This window comes from Bidens hawaiensis, unplaced genomic scaffold (assembly GCF_021521415.1).
Source record: "Bidens hawaiensis isolate Kalapana, Puna unplaced genomic scaffold, B.hawaiensis_p1.1 tig00077689_1, whole genome shotgun sequence".
In the NCBI taxonomy this organism is placed as follows: Eukaryota; Viridiplantae; Streptophyta; class Magnoliopsida; order Asterales; family Asteraceae; genus Bidens; species Bidens hawaiensis.
Window position 1 is genome coordinate 15890 of NW_027503369.1, and position 13223 is coordinate 29112.

Consider the following 13223-nt stretch of genomic DNA (forward strand, 5'->3'; position numbering starts at 1 on the left):
ACCGGTTAGACCGGTCCGAGTTTTGCACCAAAAAAACCGGTTAATAAACCGGTCCGGTTATTTAAAAACCGGTTTTTTTCCAGGCCAAGAAAAACTGGTCCGGTTATTAACCGAACCGGTTTTTTTAAAAAAACCGATTTGTGCACCTCTACTTGCAATATGGCTTCTCGATGTGCTTTCTCAAAGTAGAGTTGGAATCGTGCTTTAATAGTGAACCACATAGTTTGCAACGAGGCTTTTGATAACCTTCTTCATCCACAATCAAATCCCAATTCTTCCATATGTCTTCGTTGCGGTTATGGTTGACTACCGTAACAACCCTTGGGTCCTCCATAGCAGGAACGGGGGCAACAAAAACACTCATCTTAGCCTTCTTGTTAGTTTTTTTTATGGGTGCCATAATAATATTTAATTGGATGGTTGGGTAACGGAACGGGTTTACTAAAGGAGTAGTATTTTAGTTTGTTTTTGAATTTGGTGGTGAAACAAGTAATGGAAAACAACTTATATATAGTTTTTGGGCTACAAGAACCGGTTCCAACGGCTATATTACCATTGGAACGGTTCCAACGGCTATTATTTGTCTCAAAAACCGGTTCCAACGGCTATATTACCGTTGGAACCGGTTACAACGGCTATTTTGTGTCTCAAAAACCGGTTCCAACGGCTATATTACCGTTGGAACCGGTTCCAACGGCTAGTTTGACCTTTGTTTGACTTTTCAAAAAAAACCCGTCGGAACCGGTTTTTTCGGGTAGGAACCGAACCGGTTACAATTAGGAACCGGGTTGGAACCGATGGGGACATACAAATAGGAGAACCGGGTACGATTTTCGGGTAAAAAAATACCCAAACCGGGTATTGGGCCAACCGGGTAGGAACTGGAACCGGTTACGGTTCGGTTCCACCAGTTAGGTTCCGGAACCGGTTTTTTTGTGCACGTCTAAAATCAATTAATGAATTTGAACACTTATATTAAATTTTATTGTTACGAAACCTTGATCTTTATCTATGTTTCTAATAATAAAGTAAAATTCTATAGAGAGCTAATCCAAACAATTTTTTGGGTCGCCTTATGAAGTATTTGAAGAGCAAAGAATAATAAGATAGTTAACGAAATAATCCATGTCTCATTTGTATACTTTTCGGCAACCAGTTATTGCTAGTTAGCCTTTGTGAATATAATACCGTCATTCAAAAAAAAAAATCACCCCGACCAATTCTAGCCAAAAGTTGTTTTGACGGTTTTAACCCTAAGCCGTTTTTGTGGTGATAGATAAGGACGGTAATTAATTAATTATAACGCTCTTTTACTAAAAAAGAAAAAAAAACATAAATACCATCATAACAAACAATACACTTAGAACATCATAGCACAAACATATAACAAAGCAAAATTGGGTGTTCAACTTCAAATCCGACGACTAACAATCTACTTGTCATCTACGGTAAGTAAACCTATTCGATGAATTATAATTATACTGTTGTTGGTACCCGCCGTACCCTTGTGACGAGTTATGATATTGCTGTTGATTATCAGACTCGTTCGGGTTGAAATCGCTTGATAACAAACTATCCCGAAGCCGCCATCCTTCAGGTTCCTTTTGGAAATTGTTTGACTGAATGTAACTCTCTAAACTCATCACGGCTTTTGTCACTTTCGGGTCTTCTTTTTCCTTCAATGCTTTGAGAAAGTCACGCGATATTATGTTTAATAGCTTCTTGAACTGGTTTTTGTATCTTCTATATAAAGCAAATCCTGCCACCTGAGATATCGTTTTATATAAATATTATATATATATATAGAGAGAGAGAGAGAGAAAAGATGCAATATAATAATTGCTTAACGTACCTTATATTTCATGAAATCGATCCATAAAATCACATCACAAGATCTCGAAATCGTCAATATATATCCAATTAATCATTGGTTCACCGAAATAAACAGTTTTGGATCGTTAATCGATCAATTTTTTACTTTTTTTCACGAAAACCGTTTTTAACCGGTTTTTGAGCGTTTCAGTTTTTGGCTGAGCGTTTTAGGGGTTTGGTTGAGCGTTTTAGTATTTTTGCCTTTGTTTTTTTGCCTTTGAGCGTCTCGCGTACCTATCGTACGTTAAGGCTTTATTGTACAGTATCTCGAGTCTCGACCCTATAATTAACGATTATTATTTATAAAGCATTTTATATAAATTACCTCAAGGAAAGCCTCAAGTGCTACCAAAGTGTATAAATTCGCGGGTAGAGAATTTAAAAACCTAGCAAGCCATTTCCAACCTTCTTCGATTCCATGCGGATTTTGGATACCGTTAACTTCAGTCTAATAAAAAAAGTAAATTCATATAAGCAGCGGATATAAGAGAGTTTCTGTGTGTAACAAAATTGATCAAATTTTATAAAATAAAATTAAAAAAACCTGAATTAGAGCCCCGTATAGTTTCATACGTTGCGTTAATCTCGCTACATAATCATCAGTACTTTCAAGCTTTCCATTTTCTTCTTGGTAACCAATAGCTCGCAAGTATGCATCTTTTGACTCAAATGCCGCCTGGAGAAATATATATATTATTCATTTGATAAATTTTCTGTTTTACCGAACCAAATCGACACATTTTTCACATAATAAACGGTATAAAGAAAAGTACCTCCGAGTAAGTTAGATACTTTGGAACTGAGAAGATGCAAACTTTGTTTAGTTTGGCAAGAAGAATATCCATGGCTTGTGGAATCTATATTCATGATGAAAAACGAAGGCAAGTAAGTTAATTTCATAAAATGTCTCATCGTTATAATAACTTTTTTAAAAAGAAAAAAAAGTATGAAGGTTTCTCACCTGTGAAGTCACCATAACAATGACATGTCCATAAGCATATAAGGTAGCATTGCTGGTAGCGTTTGTGCAAAAATAGACTATCTGTTACATTAAAACGGGCAAAGTTTAAGCCTTTTTATTGACATAGATGAAATTAGTTGAAATGTATGTTTCTGAATAGATGAGTGAATTACCTTATCTGCAAAGATCCCGAGATTGATGGATTGTGGAAGGGTTGAATTCATAAGTTTCACCAATTCATCTGCTTTTGACCTGGCCAACATAAATAAAAGTTAAATCAAATTGTAAAAGGACAAATAAGCCCATAAGCTGCAAAACTAAGCTAACCCAAACACTTAATATGAGCTTAAAATATTTCTTGATTTATTATGATAAAAGAAATCGGCACACACCTTACACTCTCTTTTGTACCGGTTATGGTTTTAATACGTCTAGCCATTTGCATGCCCTGCTTGTGATAATCCTGCAGAAAAGGTATCTTATGATCAATTTTATGGAAGAGAGTTAAATAAATCAACTTATAACACATTAGCTGATATTAACGTATGGATCCAAGAGCATGTTTTTAAAATGTGCTTACACCAAATACATATAAAATCAAATGTATGCACCAAATTATTATATCAGTACTTTTTACACTAAATAGAACACATTTACACATAAATTGTCAATCAAATTAACTTAGCAATAAAATTATCAAAATTATTATAGACTTTTGTTTCCTAAACTATTGTTTCAAATAATTTAACTTATCAATGAAATTATAAACAAGTTATTATAACCTTATTCACTTAATTACCGTTTCAATTAAATTAACTTCTCTTTTTTTTTGCGCTTTGGTGCATACATAGGAGATCATATAAGGTGTGCAGCTTATAGACCGTAGAACAGAATAAACAGAATTATGAGCAAACAAATAAGTTTGGAATTTAGCTGTGATTCATGACTTACTTGATTAGAATCCATATCCGTTGCAAAACCTTTTCCAACCACTTCATTGTATTTTTGCAGCCTACTTTCTTCCATTTTTAAAGCACTCTCAGCAACCTTGAGTACATTACCTGCAATAAAATCAACCACTTGTAAAGTAAAAAATAAATAAAATATTGTAAAAGAACAAAAACATGTTGCCCAAGATACGTTAAAGTTTTAACTTTTAACAATACTGGGTAATAATTATAGCTTTACCATCGGGTGCTTTATTGAGTCTGCTAGAACCAGATTCCTTAGAAACCACTCCTTTTGAAGCGGTCAAAGCATCAGCAGCCTTTTTTTGACTTTGAGCAAGCGCCACGTCAGCTGCTTCTTTTGCAACTCTTTCAGCTTCCAATGCTTTGGCTTTAGCTTCTTCCTCTTTCTTCTTTTCAGCTTGAAGTTTGGCCTGCACAGAATATCAAATTAAACAGCTTCTTAGCAATAATATAACAGAATAAGTTTAGATATAATATATGAAATGCGTATCTTTTACAAACCTCTTCTGCTTTTAATTTTTCTTGACGGATTTTCTCTTCCTGTAATGCCTTTTGCTTTCTTTTGGCCTCTTCAATTGCAGCATCATCTCTTATCTTTTTTTCTTCTATCTGGGATTTGTATTCATGGTGCCTTTGAACCTCAGTCAGATGATTATCAAGTTCTTCTGCACTACACAAATGATAAAAAAGAAATTAATAATAATTAAAGATCAACAGACTAACAACCTTAAAATTAGGGGAAAAAAACGCAGCACAACTTTTTAAATGCAATATAGTTAAGCTCTTACATTTGGCGTTGATACTGCAAATTGCGTTTCCTGTCTAACTCACGTCGCGCCTCCTTGTTTTTTTCAGCTCGGGAAAGTGCATTGGTAAATTTGGCTTTTTCGTTTGAAAGATCAGCTCCAAATGCAGATATCTGGGCTCTTATTTCTTCCTGTTTATCAGATGTATTTAAAGAACAAGTTTAATATTGAATATATAACTAACAGTTAAGGTGAGTAAGCAGTAAATAAATCAATAGACAGACCGCAACACTAAGCTGGTGTTCATGACTTAGCTCGATTAATGCACCTTCAATAACTCCACCTTTTTCCATCAAAGACCATTGGGCCCTACTCGTTGACTCGTTATCAGAATCTTCACTGTCACTATATAAATATTTACATGTCAGAATTAACAATGAAGTCATTATACATTATAAGAAACTGAAATAATGAATAACAACCTTAAACAGATATCCTCACAACCAAAACGATTACCCGTCGTCACACTTCTGCTATTATTCACCTCATAAGCATCATCATCATCAAGTTCATCATCTGATACATGCATCACAAAGGCCTTTCTGTTTTTATTAGCAACTGGAACATCACTGCAAGAAAAACCTCCTTAGTGGACGATTGTTTAAAAAAACGTTTCATAAAAAACATAAGGTCTGTTGAAGATTTTTTAATGATATAAATGGTACCTTGAGTGTGTTTTGGTGTAATGTAAAGAGGGCAGCGAAGATGCTTGAAGTTTTTTATCTATGGTATTAAGCTCTGATATGAGGTCATCAAAACTCCAATCAATTTGTGGATCGGCTATAATCCCGTTAACACATTGGGGACATCGAAGATTGAATTGTACAATACCCCTGATTATAAAAACATCAATAAAGTTAATAACCCTTTATTACAGTAAATTAAGCATTTGATACCAATGCTCAGATGATATAAGAAGACTGGATAAAAATAACAACAGATATACATATTTCTAATGAGTCAGGAACCAATGTATCAAAGTGGTTGCTTCAGCTTTGTTGTATAAAAAGCTTCATGTCTGCACAAAAAGAGTAGAAGTGAGTATTTGAGTCACAACACACAACCAACATATCCACATTAGACCAATTGTTATATGCATTTGAATATAAGCATCAAGGTGAGATCATGCACACAAAAGATAACTGAAAAGATGGACAATCAAAACTGGCGAATTGAATTCTACCTTTTAATACTGATTTAACAAGACGATGGATATATGATGTTAAAAAACAGTGTCATGTCATTGATTTAGAAATAACTTGGAGTTTTGTAGGAAAATGAAGTTAAGAAACCATCAGCACAGCAGATTATTAGCAGTGTATTCCTATATCTCTTCTGTTTTTGAGTTTCAACAAATTTTATAATTGTACACATCTAAATCATATAAATTTGTAATGCAAATGCATACATAAACAACATTTTGGATAAAACAATACGCAAGTGTACACCATCACAATGTACAACACTACAACCATCACGTACAAAAACCACAACAGAACAAATTTTCTAGTTAAAATTAAAAAAAAAAATTATAAGTTCAATACTGATCACCTGTCAACTTACACCTATCGCAAATAAAACTATTTGCCACTAGAAAGATTGCCATGATAGCGATTAAATTGTGTATGTAAAGTATAACGATTTAACAGAGACCAACAGACGGGCTATGGAACTAGTTGTGTGCTTCTGTCAGTTTCGAACACGGTATTGGTACACTGGTTATTTACAGTAGTCATAAGTCTCATAATCCCTAAAAGGCTTGTGCCAAACTGCCAATATCATACCCATATGCATTTAGTTGACTAAAGTAAAAAATAAATAAAAAATTAAATGCTACAAAAGAGGGTAAATAAGAATCAATAATCATAATGAAATGAACTTTATGTTTGTCAACGCATCAATGAATATTGAATACGATTCAAATATTTCGCTTTGTTAAAAACAGTATGACAGACATATACAAATTACAGTTGAAAAGAGGAGAAGAAAATTAGCAGCTCGTGTGCGTTTAACTACATTACTCACATAATACATTGTTCTAGCACTTAGGGTTTCAAGCAACTTCTCATTTTCTACATCTAAATTCATGGTTACAGAAGTCGCTACACGCTACCAGGTAAACCAGGAAGTTTCGAGTACTCGGCGCCTATACGCTATATTCGCAACCACACCTCAATTACAACACAACATCAAACCTACTACATTCATTCATAATAATCAACTACATAATAACAATAATAAAACTAATTAACCACCCTGGATTCACTAAAAACCTAATAATATATTAATATCTATCACATTCACCGCCAATATTACAAAATTAACCCTAAATTAGGGTTTCAGAAGCATAAATAGGTTTCAAAAAATTACATAAATGAATAATTAAGTGTTCGTGTAATCGTGTTCATTCAAAGTTAAATAAACGAACATCGTTCGGTTCGTTTACAGGCCTGATAGGCGCTGCCAGGTCAACCGAGAAGTTGCGAGTACTCGGCATGCCTCAATTACAACACAACATCAAACCTACACTACATTCATAATCAACTACATAATAATAACAAATTAACAATAAAAACTAATTAACAACCATAGATTCACTAAAAACCTAATAATATGTTAATATCTATCACATTTACAGAAATTAACCGCATAAACTAAACTAAGCCCTAAGTGGTTACAGAAGCATAAATAGGTTTAAAAAATTACGTAATTAATGAATAATTACCAGAAGAATATATGAGATTGAATTGGTTGTTAATTTGACGTCAATTGAGAGATTAAAAAAGAGACACAAGTGCTTCAGGTGCACGCAGGGTTTGATTTGATTTGTTAATGGAAATGGAAATGGAAAAAAGAAGAAGAGAGAAACTAAACATATCATTATTGGGCTATTTTGTAAAGCCCGTAACCGTCTTGACAACCCGGTTAACAAATCGGGTTTTTCTGATACTCGATTTTAAATATGAAACCAGGTTTAGGTATGACCGGATATTGTCTTTAAAAATCATACTTTATGCACTGGGTTCGAGTCGGATATAAAACCGGGTATTCTAAAACTAGGTATTTTAATTTCCAAAAACCTTATTTTCGGGTTCTTTTTCAAGATTTTCTGGTAGATTGAGTTGTTTAATAGGATGCAATTTTTTGAGGTATTTTTCAAGTATTTTTCGGGTTTTGGAAAAACACGGTCCGGGTAGGGTATGGTATGGAACTGGTTCGGGTTTTCGAGTATTACCATGTACAAATCGGGTTGGTTCCGGGTACGGGTTTTGATACTAAAATACATGTCCTATCCGTACCCTACTGGTAAGGTCGGGTACAAATTCGGGTAGTAAAAACCCATGTATAAAACATTTTGGTACCGAGTTTTTTTACGGGTCCGGTTCCGGATTTTTATTACGGGTCCGCATCCGGGTTTTTTGTGCACCTCTAATCGAAACTGACGCGGGAAACTATTAACCCGAATTTACTCGTACTCATGAAACACGAACCTGACATGTATTATTCGGAGTTTCTTTTATCCTTGCAACAAATTAGTATCATATAATCTAATAGGGTGCAGTTACTGTATGCTAATGCCTTAACATACGATAGGTACGTGAGACGTTCAAAGGCAAAAACCTAAAACGCTCAGAAAACGCTCAAAAACGGTTTTCGTGAAAAAAAATGAAAAATTGATCGATTAACCATCCAAAACTATTTTTTTTCGGTGAACCAAAGATTAATTGGATATGTATTGACGATTCCGAGATATTTGGATGTCAATTAATGAATCGATTTCATAAATAAATGAATTCGCGTACGTATTATACATTAAGACATTGTTGTATCGGATCTTTTTCCCTAATTTACTATATGACAATCTTTATGTTATCTTTCACTATCCAATCACTATATTGTTAACATATGTGACAAAAGAAGCATCAACCAACAATTAAACAATACACAAATGTGAAATTATGATTGTTTATACACTTATATACATATATAAACAACATTATAAACCTTAGACAATAACACACACCATCACAAACCCATGGACAACACATTTAAATCATATCTCCTATTCCTCCTCCTCCCCATCCTCCTAATCCTCCACACCACCATCATCCACCACCACCGCCACCAAAACCCGACACCTGAACCCTCACCATCACTCTCCACCACCTCACGATGGATCGTTGACGACCGAAAAAACGGAGAGAGGGTGAAACTATCATGCATAAATTGGGTTAGTCACCTTGAGACCGCAACGCCCGAGGGACTAAGCAAACAACCTTTGGATGTGATATCTAAGATGATATTGGACATGGGATTTAATTGTGTTAGACTTACGTACCCGTTGTTCTTATTTACGGACGATGAGTTGGGTTCGATGACGTTTAGACAATCGTTGATGAAGCTCGGGTTGTCCGGTTCCATTGCTGGAGTTCAAGTTAATAATCCGGCACTCGTTGACCTTTCTCTAGTCAATGTTTTTCAGGTAAAAGGTTACTTGTTAATGTTAAGTTGTTAACCAATGTATGACTTATAAGATATAATAATATATATGATTATTAAATACATTAAATATTAATCGGATTTATTTATATAAATTTTGTTTTTATTTTAGTGGACACTGTTTTGGTGTTCAAAATCAATTTTCACGATATAAGTAATAATTAATAACCAAATGAAAGTATATAAAGAAAATGATCAAAATGTTCATTTGACCGATCAAAGTAATAAGATATTCGTTGGATTGGTTATTCTTATAACTTTAGAATGACTACCTCTCGTTAACTAGTATACTTTTTAATCGTTATCTGATGATATTTTCAAGCAACAAGATTTTGTCATGCGTAATAATACTGTGGGGTCGATAGTTATTAATTTTTTTTTAAATCGTTGGAGTCGAGGGGATTTTTTAGGCGTCCGTAAAGATTTTTTTTGACTTCCGACGAGATTTTGTTTGCCGTTCAGATGAAAGTTTTTTGGTTTCTGACGAGATTTTTTAGACAAATGAGAGAATCTAGTTGGTTAAAAATCACGTCGAATATAATTAAAAGTCATCACTTCGACGAGATTTAGAAATAAACAATTTGAAAATAAGATGATGAAACGTATATTTTCTTGACTTTAACCTTTAAAATGAATATCTTAGCCATTTTTCCTTGTATATATAACTTTTTTTATTAGTGGACACTATCATCAAAATCAAATTTCACAATAAATTTAATAATCAATCACAGAAAGTGTGTTATGTACATCATAGACTAGAACTTGTCAAAGAGTGATAAGTTTTTGAAAATGACTAAATATTTATTTATTTATTAAATTAATGGAGTGGAAGACAAGAATATGAGAATAACACACATGTCTCAACTGCAAGGAAAAAACAAGATGAAGCTTTAGATCAATTATTGAGAAGAATTTAATTTTTAGGTAATTAGGTTCATTTAGTTTTCATGATTTGACAAAGAGAGCAAACGGTATGAGCTTTTTTAGTTAAAACTCACTTTGAATTTATTAAACGCGTTTGTGGGTCTTTTACAAAATTATATACAAAACATGTGTCATTATTCTTATTCGAGAATTTTTTTTTCCATGCTTCGGAAAGGTTGCGTCGTCTCTGGAATAATATCAGCATGACTAGTTTTTTAATCAGTTATGTTACATAATTAAAATATAAATATAAATTTTAAAAATCATAACTTGCTAGAAAAGCTTTAACTTTCATATGGTATTATTTTTCAAAAGTAAAAACATTCAAAAAAAAGACTCGTATGAAATGATGTTGTTCAAAGTGCTTTAGTATATAATAATTAAGAATATTATATGGCTAATGCAATGGGTGTGTAATAATTTAAAGATTATGATTAATAAATATGAAGTTGGGTAGGTAGTGTTTCATATTAAACTTCTAAATTTAAATAAGTTAATTAATCAATCCATTATTAAAATAACTATTAAAATAAAATTGTCAATATATGTGTTAAAACAGGAAGTAGTTTCAAACCTTAATGACAACAATGTGATGATAATACTAGACAATCATATAAGCAAGCCCGGATGGTGTTGTAATGACAATGACGGTAACGGATTTTTTGGTGACGTGTACTTTGACCCTGAAGTTTGGATGGAGGGACTCAGTCGTGTTGCGTCTATGTTCAAAGGTTATGACAATGTCATAGGTATGAGCTTGAGAAACGAACTTCGTGGGCGTAGACAGAATATTCAAACTTGGTACAAGTACGTGTATCTGTTTAAAACATGTTTACGATATTATTTCATATTATTTCCCAATGTTTTATGGTTTCATAATGAAGATTCAAGTGGTCGGATGCTTCTATTGTCGCATGAATCAGGTACATGCAAAAAGGTGCGGAGAGGGTTCACGCAGTGAACCCTGATGTTCTGGTCATTGTATCAGGATTGAACTATGACCTAGATTTGTCTTTTCTTCAAAAGAATCCAGTAACTTTATCTTTCAGTAAAAAGTTAGTTTTCGAGATTCACTGGTATGGCTTCTCGGATGGAAACGACTGGATAACGAGTAACGTGAATGAAGAGTGTGGTCGGGTTATCGATAGGATGGAGACTAATGCATTGTTTTTGTTGGACCAAGGTTACCCTTTGTTTATGAGTGAGTGGGGTGTGGACCAAAGTGGTACAAATGACAATGACAATAGATATTTGAATTGCTTATTGGGTTGGGCTGCTGAACATGACCTTGATTGGGCTTTGTGGACTATTGTTGGGAGTTATTATTATAGAGAAGGTGTGGGTGGTATGGAGGAGTCTTATGGTGTTTTAAATTGGAATTGGCATGAGCCTAGAAATTCAAATTTTCTTGAAAAGATTTCACCTCTTCAATCTCCTTTTCAAGGTAATACAAAATATATTCATCAATTCATGTTAGTTTTAAGTTCGTGTTGGTTTGATCTGTCAACTCATGAAAACAACCCATTTAACAACCCTAGTTAGGGGGTGCAAAAGTGAAATTGCACTAATTTTAACGTTATTTTACTAATCTCGTGAAAATAACGTTAAAAGTGACGGACGGTTAATCAGGCATCATGTAGTGGCGTTGATAGCTGAAAGATAAGGGTACATGCACCGATCAGCCGGTGTCCCGATGATTGAGTGCTATGTGCCTTATGTCCAAGGCTTGATGCAAAACTACTATCGAGCCGGGGGTCTCACCGGAAGCAGCCTCTCTATCCCTATGGGGTAGAGGTAAGGCTGCCTACATCTTACCCTCCTCAGACCCTACCATAGCTTTGCTATTGGTGGGATATACTGAGTACGATGATGATGATGATGATGATGATGAGTTAGGGGGTGCAAATGAGCCGAGTCGCTCGCAAGCTACTCGAAATCGGCTTATGAAAAAGCTCGATCGAGCCGAGCTTAATCGAACCCGGGCCTAAAAGTAAGCTCATTTAAAATACGAGCTCGAGCTTCACTTATCGAGTTTAAGCCGGCTCGCGAGCCTAAAACGAGTTTGTCTTTTATATAATTTTTTTATAATATAAATTTAATAATTACAAATTAGTTATTATGAAGAAACAAATAAAAATAACTAAATAATTTACATTATTCTATACATAAAATTATAATTGAAGTAATATATACAAAAATAATTAAAACTAACTAATAAATAGTGCCCAAGCCAAGCTCGAGCCTAGTCGAGCTCGGGCTCAGCTCGGCTCGTTTTCATCCCTAACCCTAGTCTTTAGAAAGATATTGTTTCACTGAACACACATGTCGTTTATGAACAGCAGCACCAGGTTTATCAAGTAACGACGGTGAACATAAAATCTTGTTTCATCCATCTACCGGGCTATGTATGCAAAGCAATTCCACGAGTTTAGGCCCATGCTCCAATGCAGTGAGACTCGACTACACACCCGATAAGTTTATAAGAGTGAAGGATACAAATTATTGTCTTGAAGCGTACGAGGTGAATACGCTGTTGCAAGTTATTATGTGTGACGATGACTTATCGTCTAAATGGGAGGCCATTTCAGCCTCTAAAATGCACCTTTCATCAATAACCAAGAATGGCACTATTGTTTGCCTTGACATAGACTCCAACAATACCATTGTTACTAATTATTGTAAATGCTTAAGTGATGACTACTCTTGTGATCCGTCGTCCCAATGGTTTAAAGTCATCAATAGCACGAGTTTTAGTATTGCACCACCTTTCGACGATATCTCACAATATTCAACATCGGATGGCTCGGTCTCAACCACTTGATGGATATCTGATTTCACACTAACTGGTGTATCACGCGTTGGCTTATCTTGTGTACATATGTTTCATGATCAGTATAGAATGTATAATTGTAACACAAGTTTTTTGAGTGCATGCAACCTATAAAGGATTCACATTCCCAACAATAAACCAAAAAACCGAACCTCGATGACTAAATGTTCTTTTTAGACAAAATTTTATTGAGTATAAGACATTTATTTTTAATTTTAAATATGAAAACAAAATTAAAACATTAGCTAACAATATTAATCAATAAAAGTATAAAACCCAAAAACCAAAACCGAACAATTTTGAAAAACCAAAAAGTTAGTTTTTGGTTCAATTTTAGCCAAAACCGCACCAACCTTTAC

The 13223-nt window shown here is 34.2% G+C and overlaps 2 protein-coding genes across 3 annotated transcripts; one reads left to right on the forward strand and one right to left on the reverse strand.

Moving 5' to 3' along the window:
• Positions 1–1328: 1328 nt before the first annotated feature.
• LOC143606854 (mRNA export factor GLE1-like) lies at positions 1329–7423 on the reverse strand. Its single transcript, XM_077082483.1, has 16 exons — positions 7336–7423; positions 5557–5628; positions 5276–5443; positions 5033–5179; positions 4835–4955; positions 4593–4741; positions 4306–4474; positions 4022–4214; positions 3785–3894; positions 3226–3296; positions 3007–3085; positions 2834–2914; positions 2646–2729; positions 2417–2548; positions 2198–2320; positions 1329–1766 (listed from the first exon to the last, which is right to left on the reverse strand). Coding segments are annotated over exons 2-16 (1956 nt in total). The 5' UTR covers positions 5559–5628; positions 7336–7423; the 3' UTR covers positions 1329–1439.
• A 1085-nt stretch (positions 7424–8508) lies between these two features.
• Positions 8509–12873, forward strand: LOC143606855 (glycosyl hydrolase 5 family protein-like). Of its 2 annotated transcripts, none has more exons than XM_077082484.1 (4): positions 8509–9093; positions 10594–10841; positions 10958–11478; positions 12374–12873. In XM_077082484.1, exons 1-4 carry the CDS (start codon positions 8647–8649, stop codon positions 12853–12855), a joined length of 1698 nt encoding a protein of 565 aa, XP_076938599.1. In that variant the 5' UTR covers positions 8509–8646; the 3' UTR covers positions 12856–12873. The 2 variants fall into 2 exon arrangements, with proteins under 2 accessions (XP_076938599.1, XP_076938600.1); XM_077082485.1 differs by having other exon boundaries at positions 12377–12873.
• The last annotated feature ends 350 nt before the right edge of the window (positions 12874–13223 follow it).

Excerpts from the sequence above, each read along its gene's own strand:
- LOC143606854 (XM_077082483.1), bottom strand. Across the intron at positions 4,956-5,032 it reads TGTGAGGATATCTGTTTAAG|TGACAGTGAAGATTCTGATA; the intron begins GTTGTTATTCAT and ends ATATTTATATAG. Across the intron at positions 2,915-3,006 it reads TCGGGATCTTTGCAGATAAG|ATAGTCTATTTTTGCACAAA; the intron begins GTAATTCACTCA and ends TTAATGTAACAG.
- LOC143606855 (XM_077082484.1), top strand. The coding sequence starts at position 8,647 with ATGGACAACACATTTAAATCATATCTCCTATTCCTCCTCCTCCCCATC. Across the intron at positions 10,842-10,957 it reads AATATTCAAACTTGGTACAA|GTACATGCAAAAAGGTGCGG; the intron begins GTACGTGTATCT and ends CGCATGAATCAG. Across the intron at positions 11,479-12,373 it reads TCTTCAATCTCCTTTTCAAG|CAGCACCAGGTTTATCAAGT; the intron begins GTAATACAAAAT and ends GTTTATGAACAG.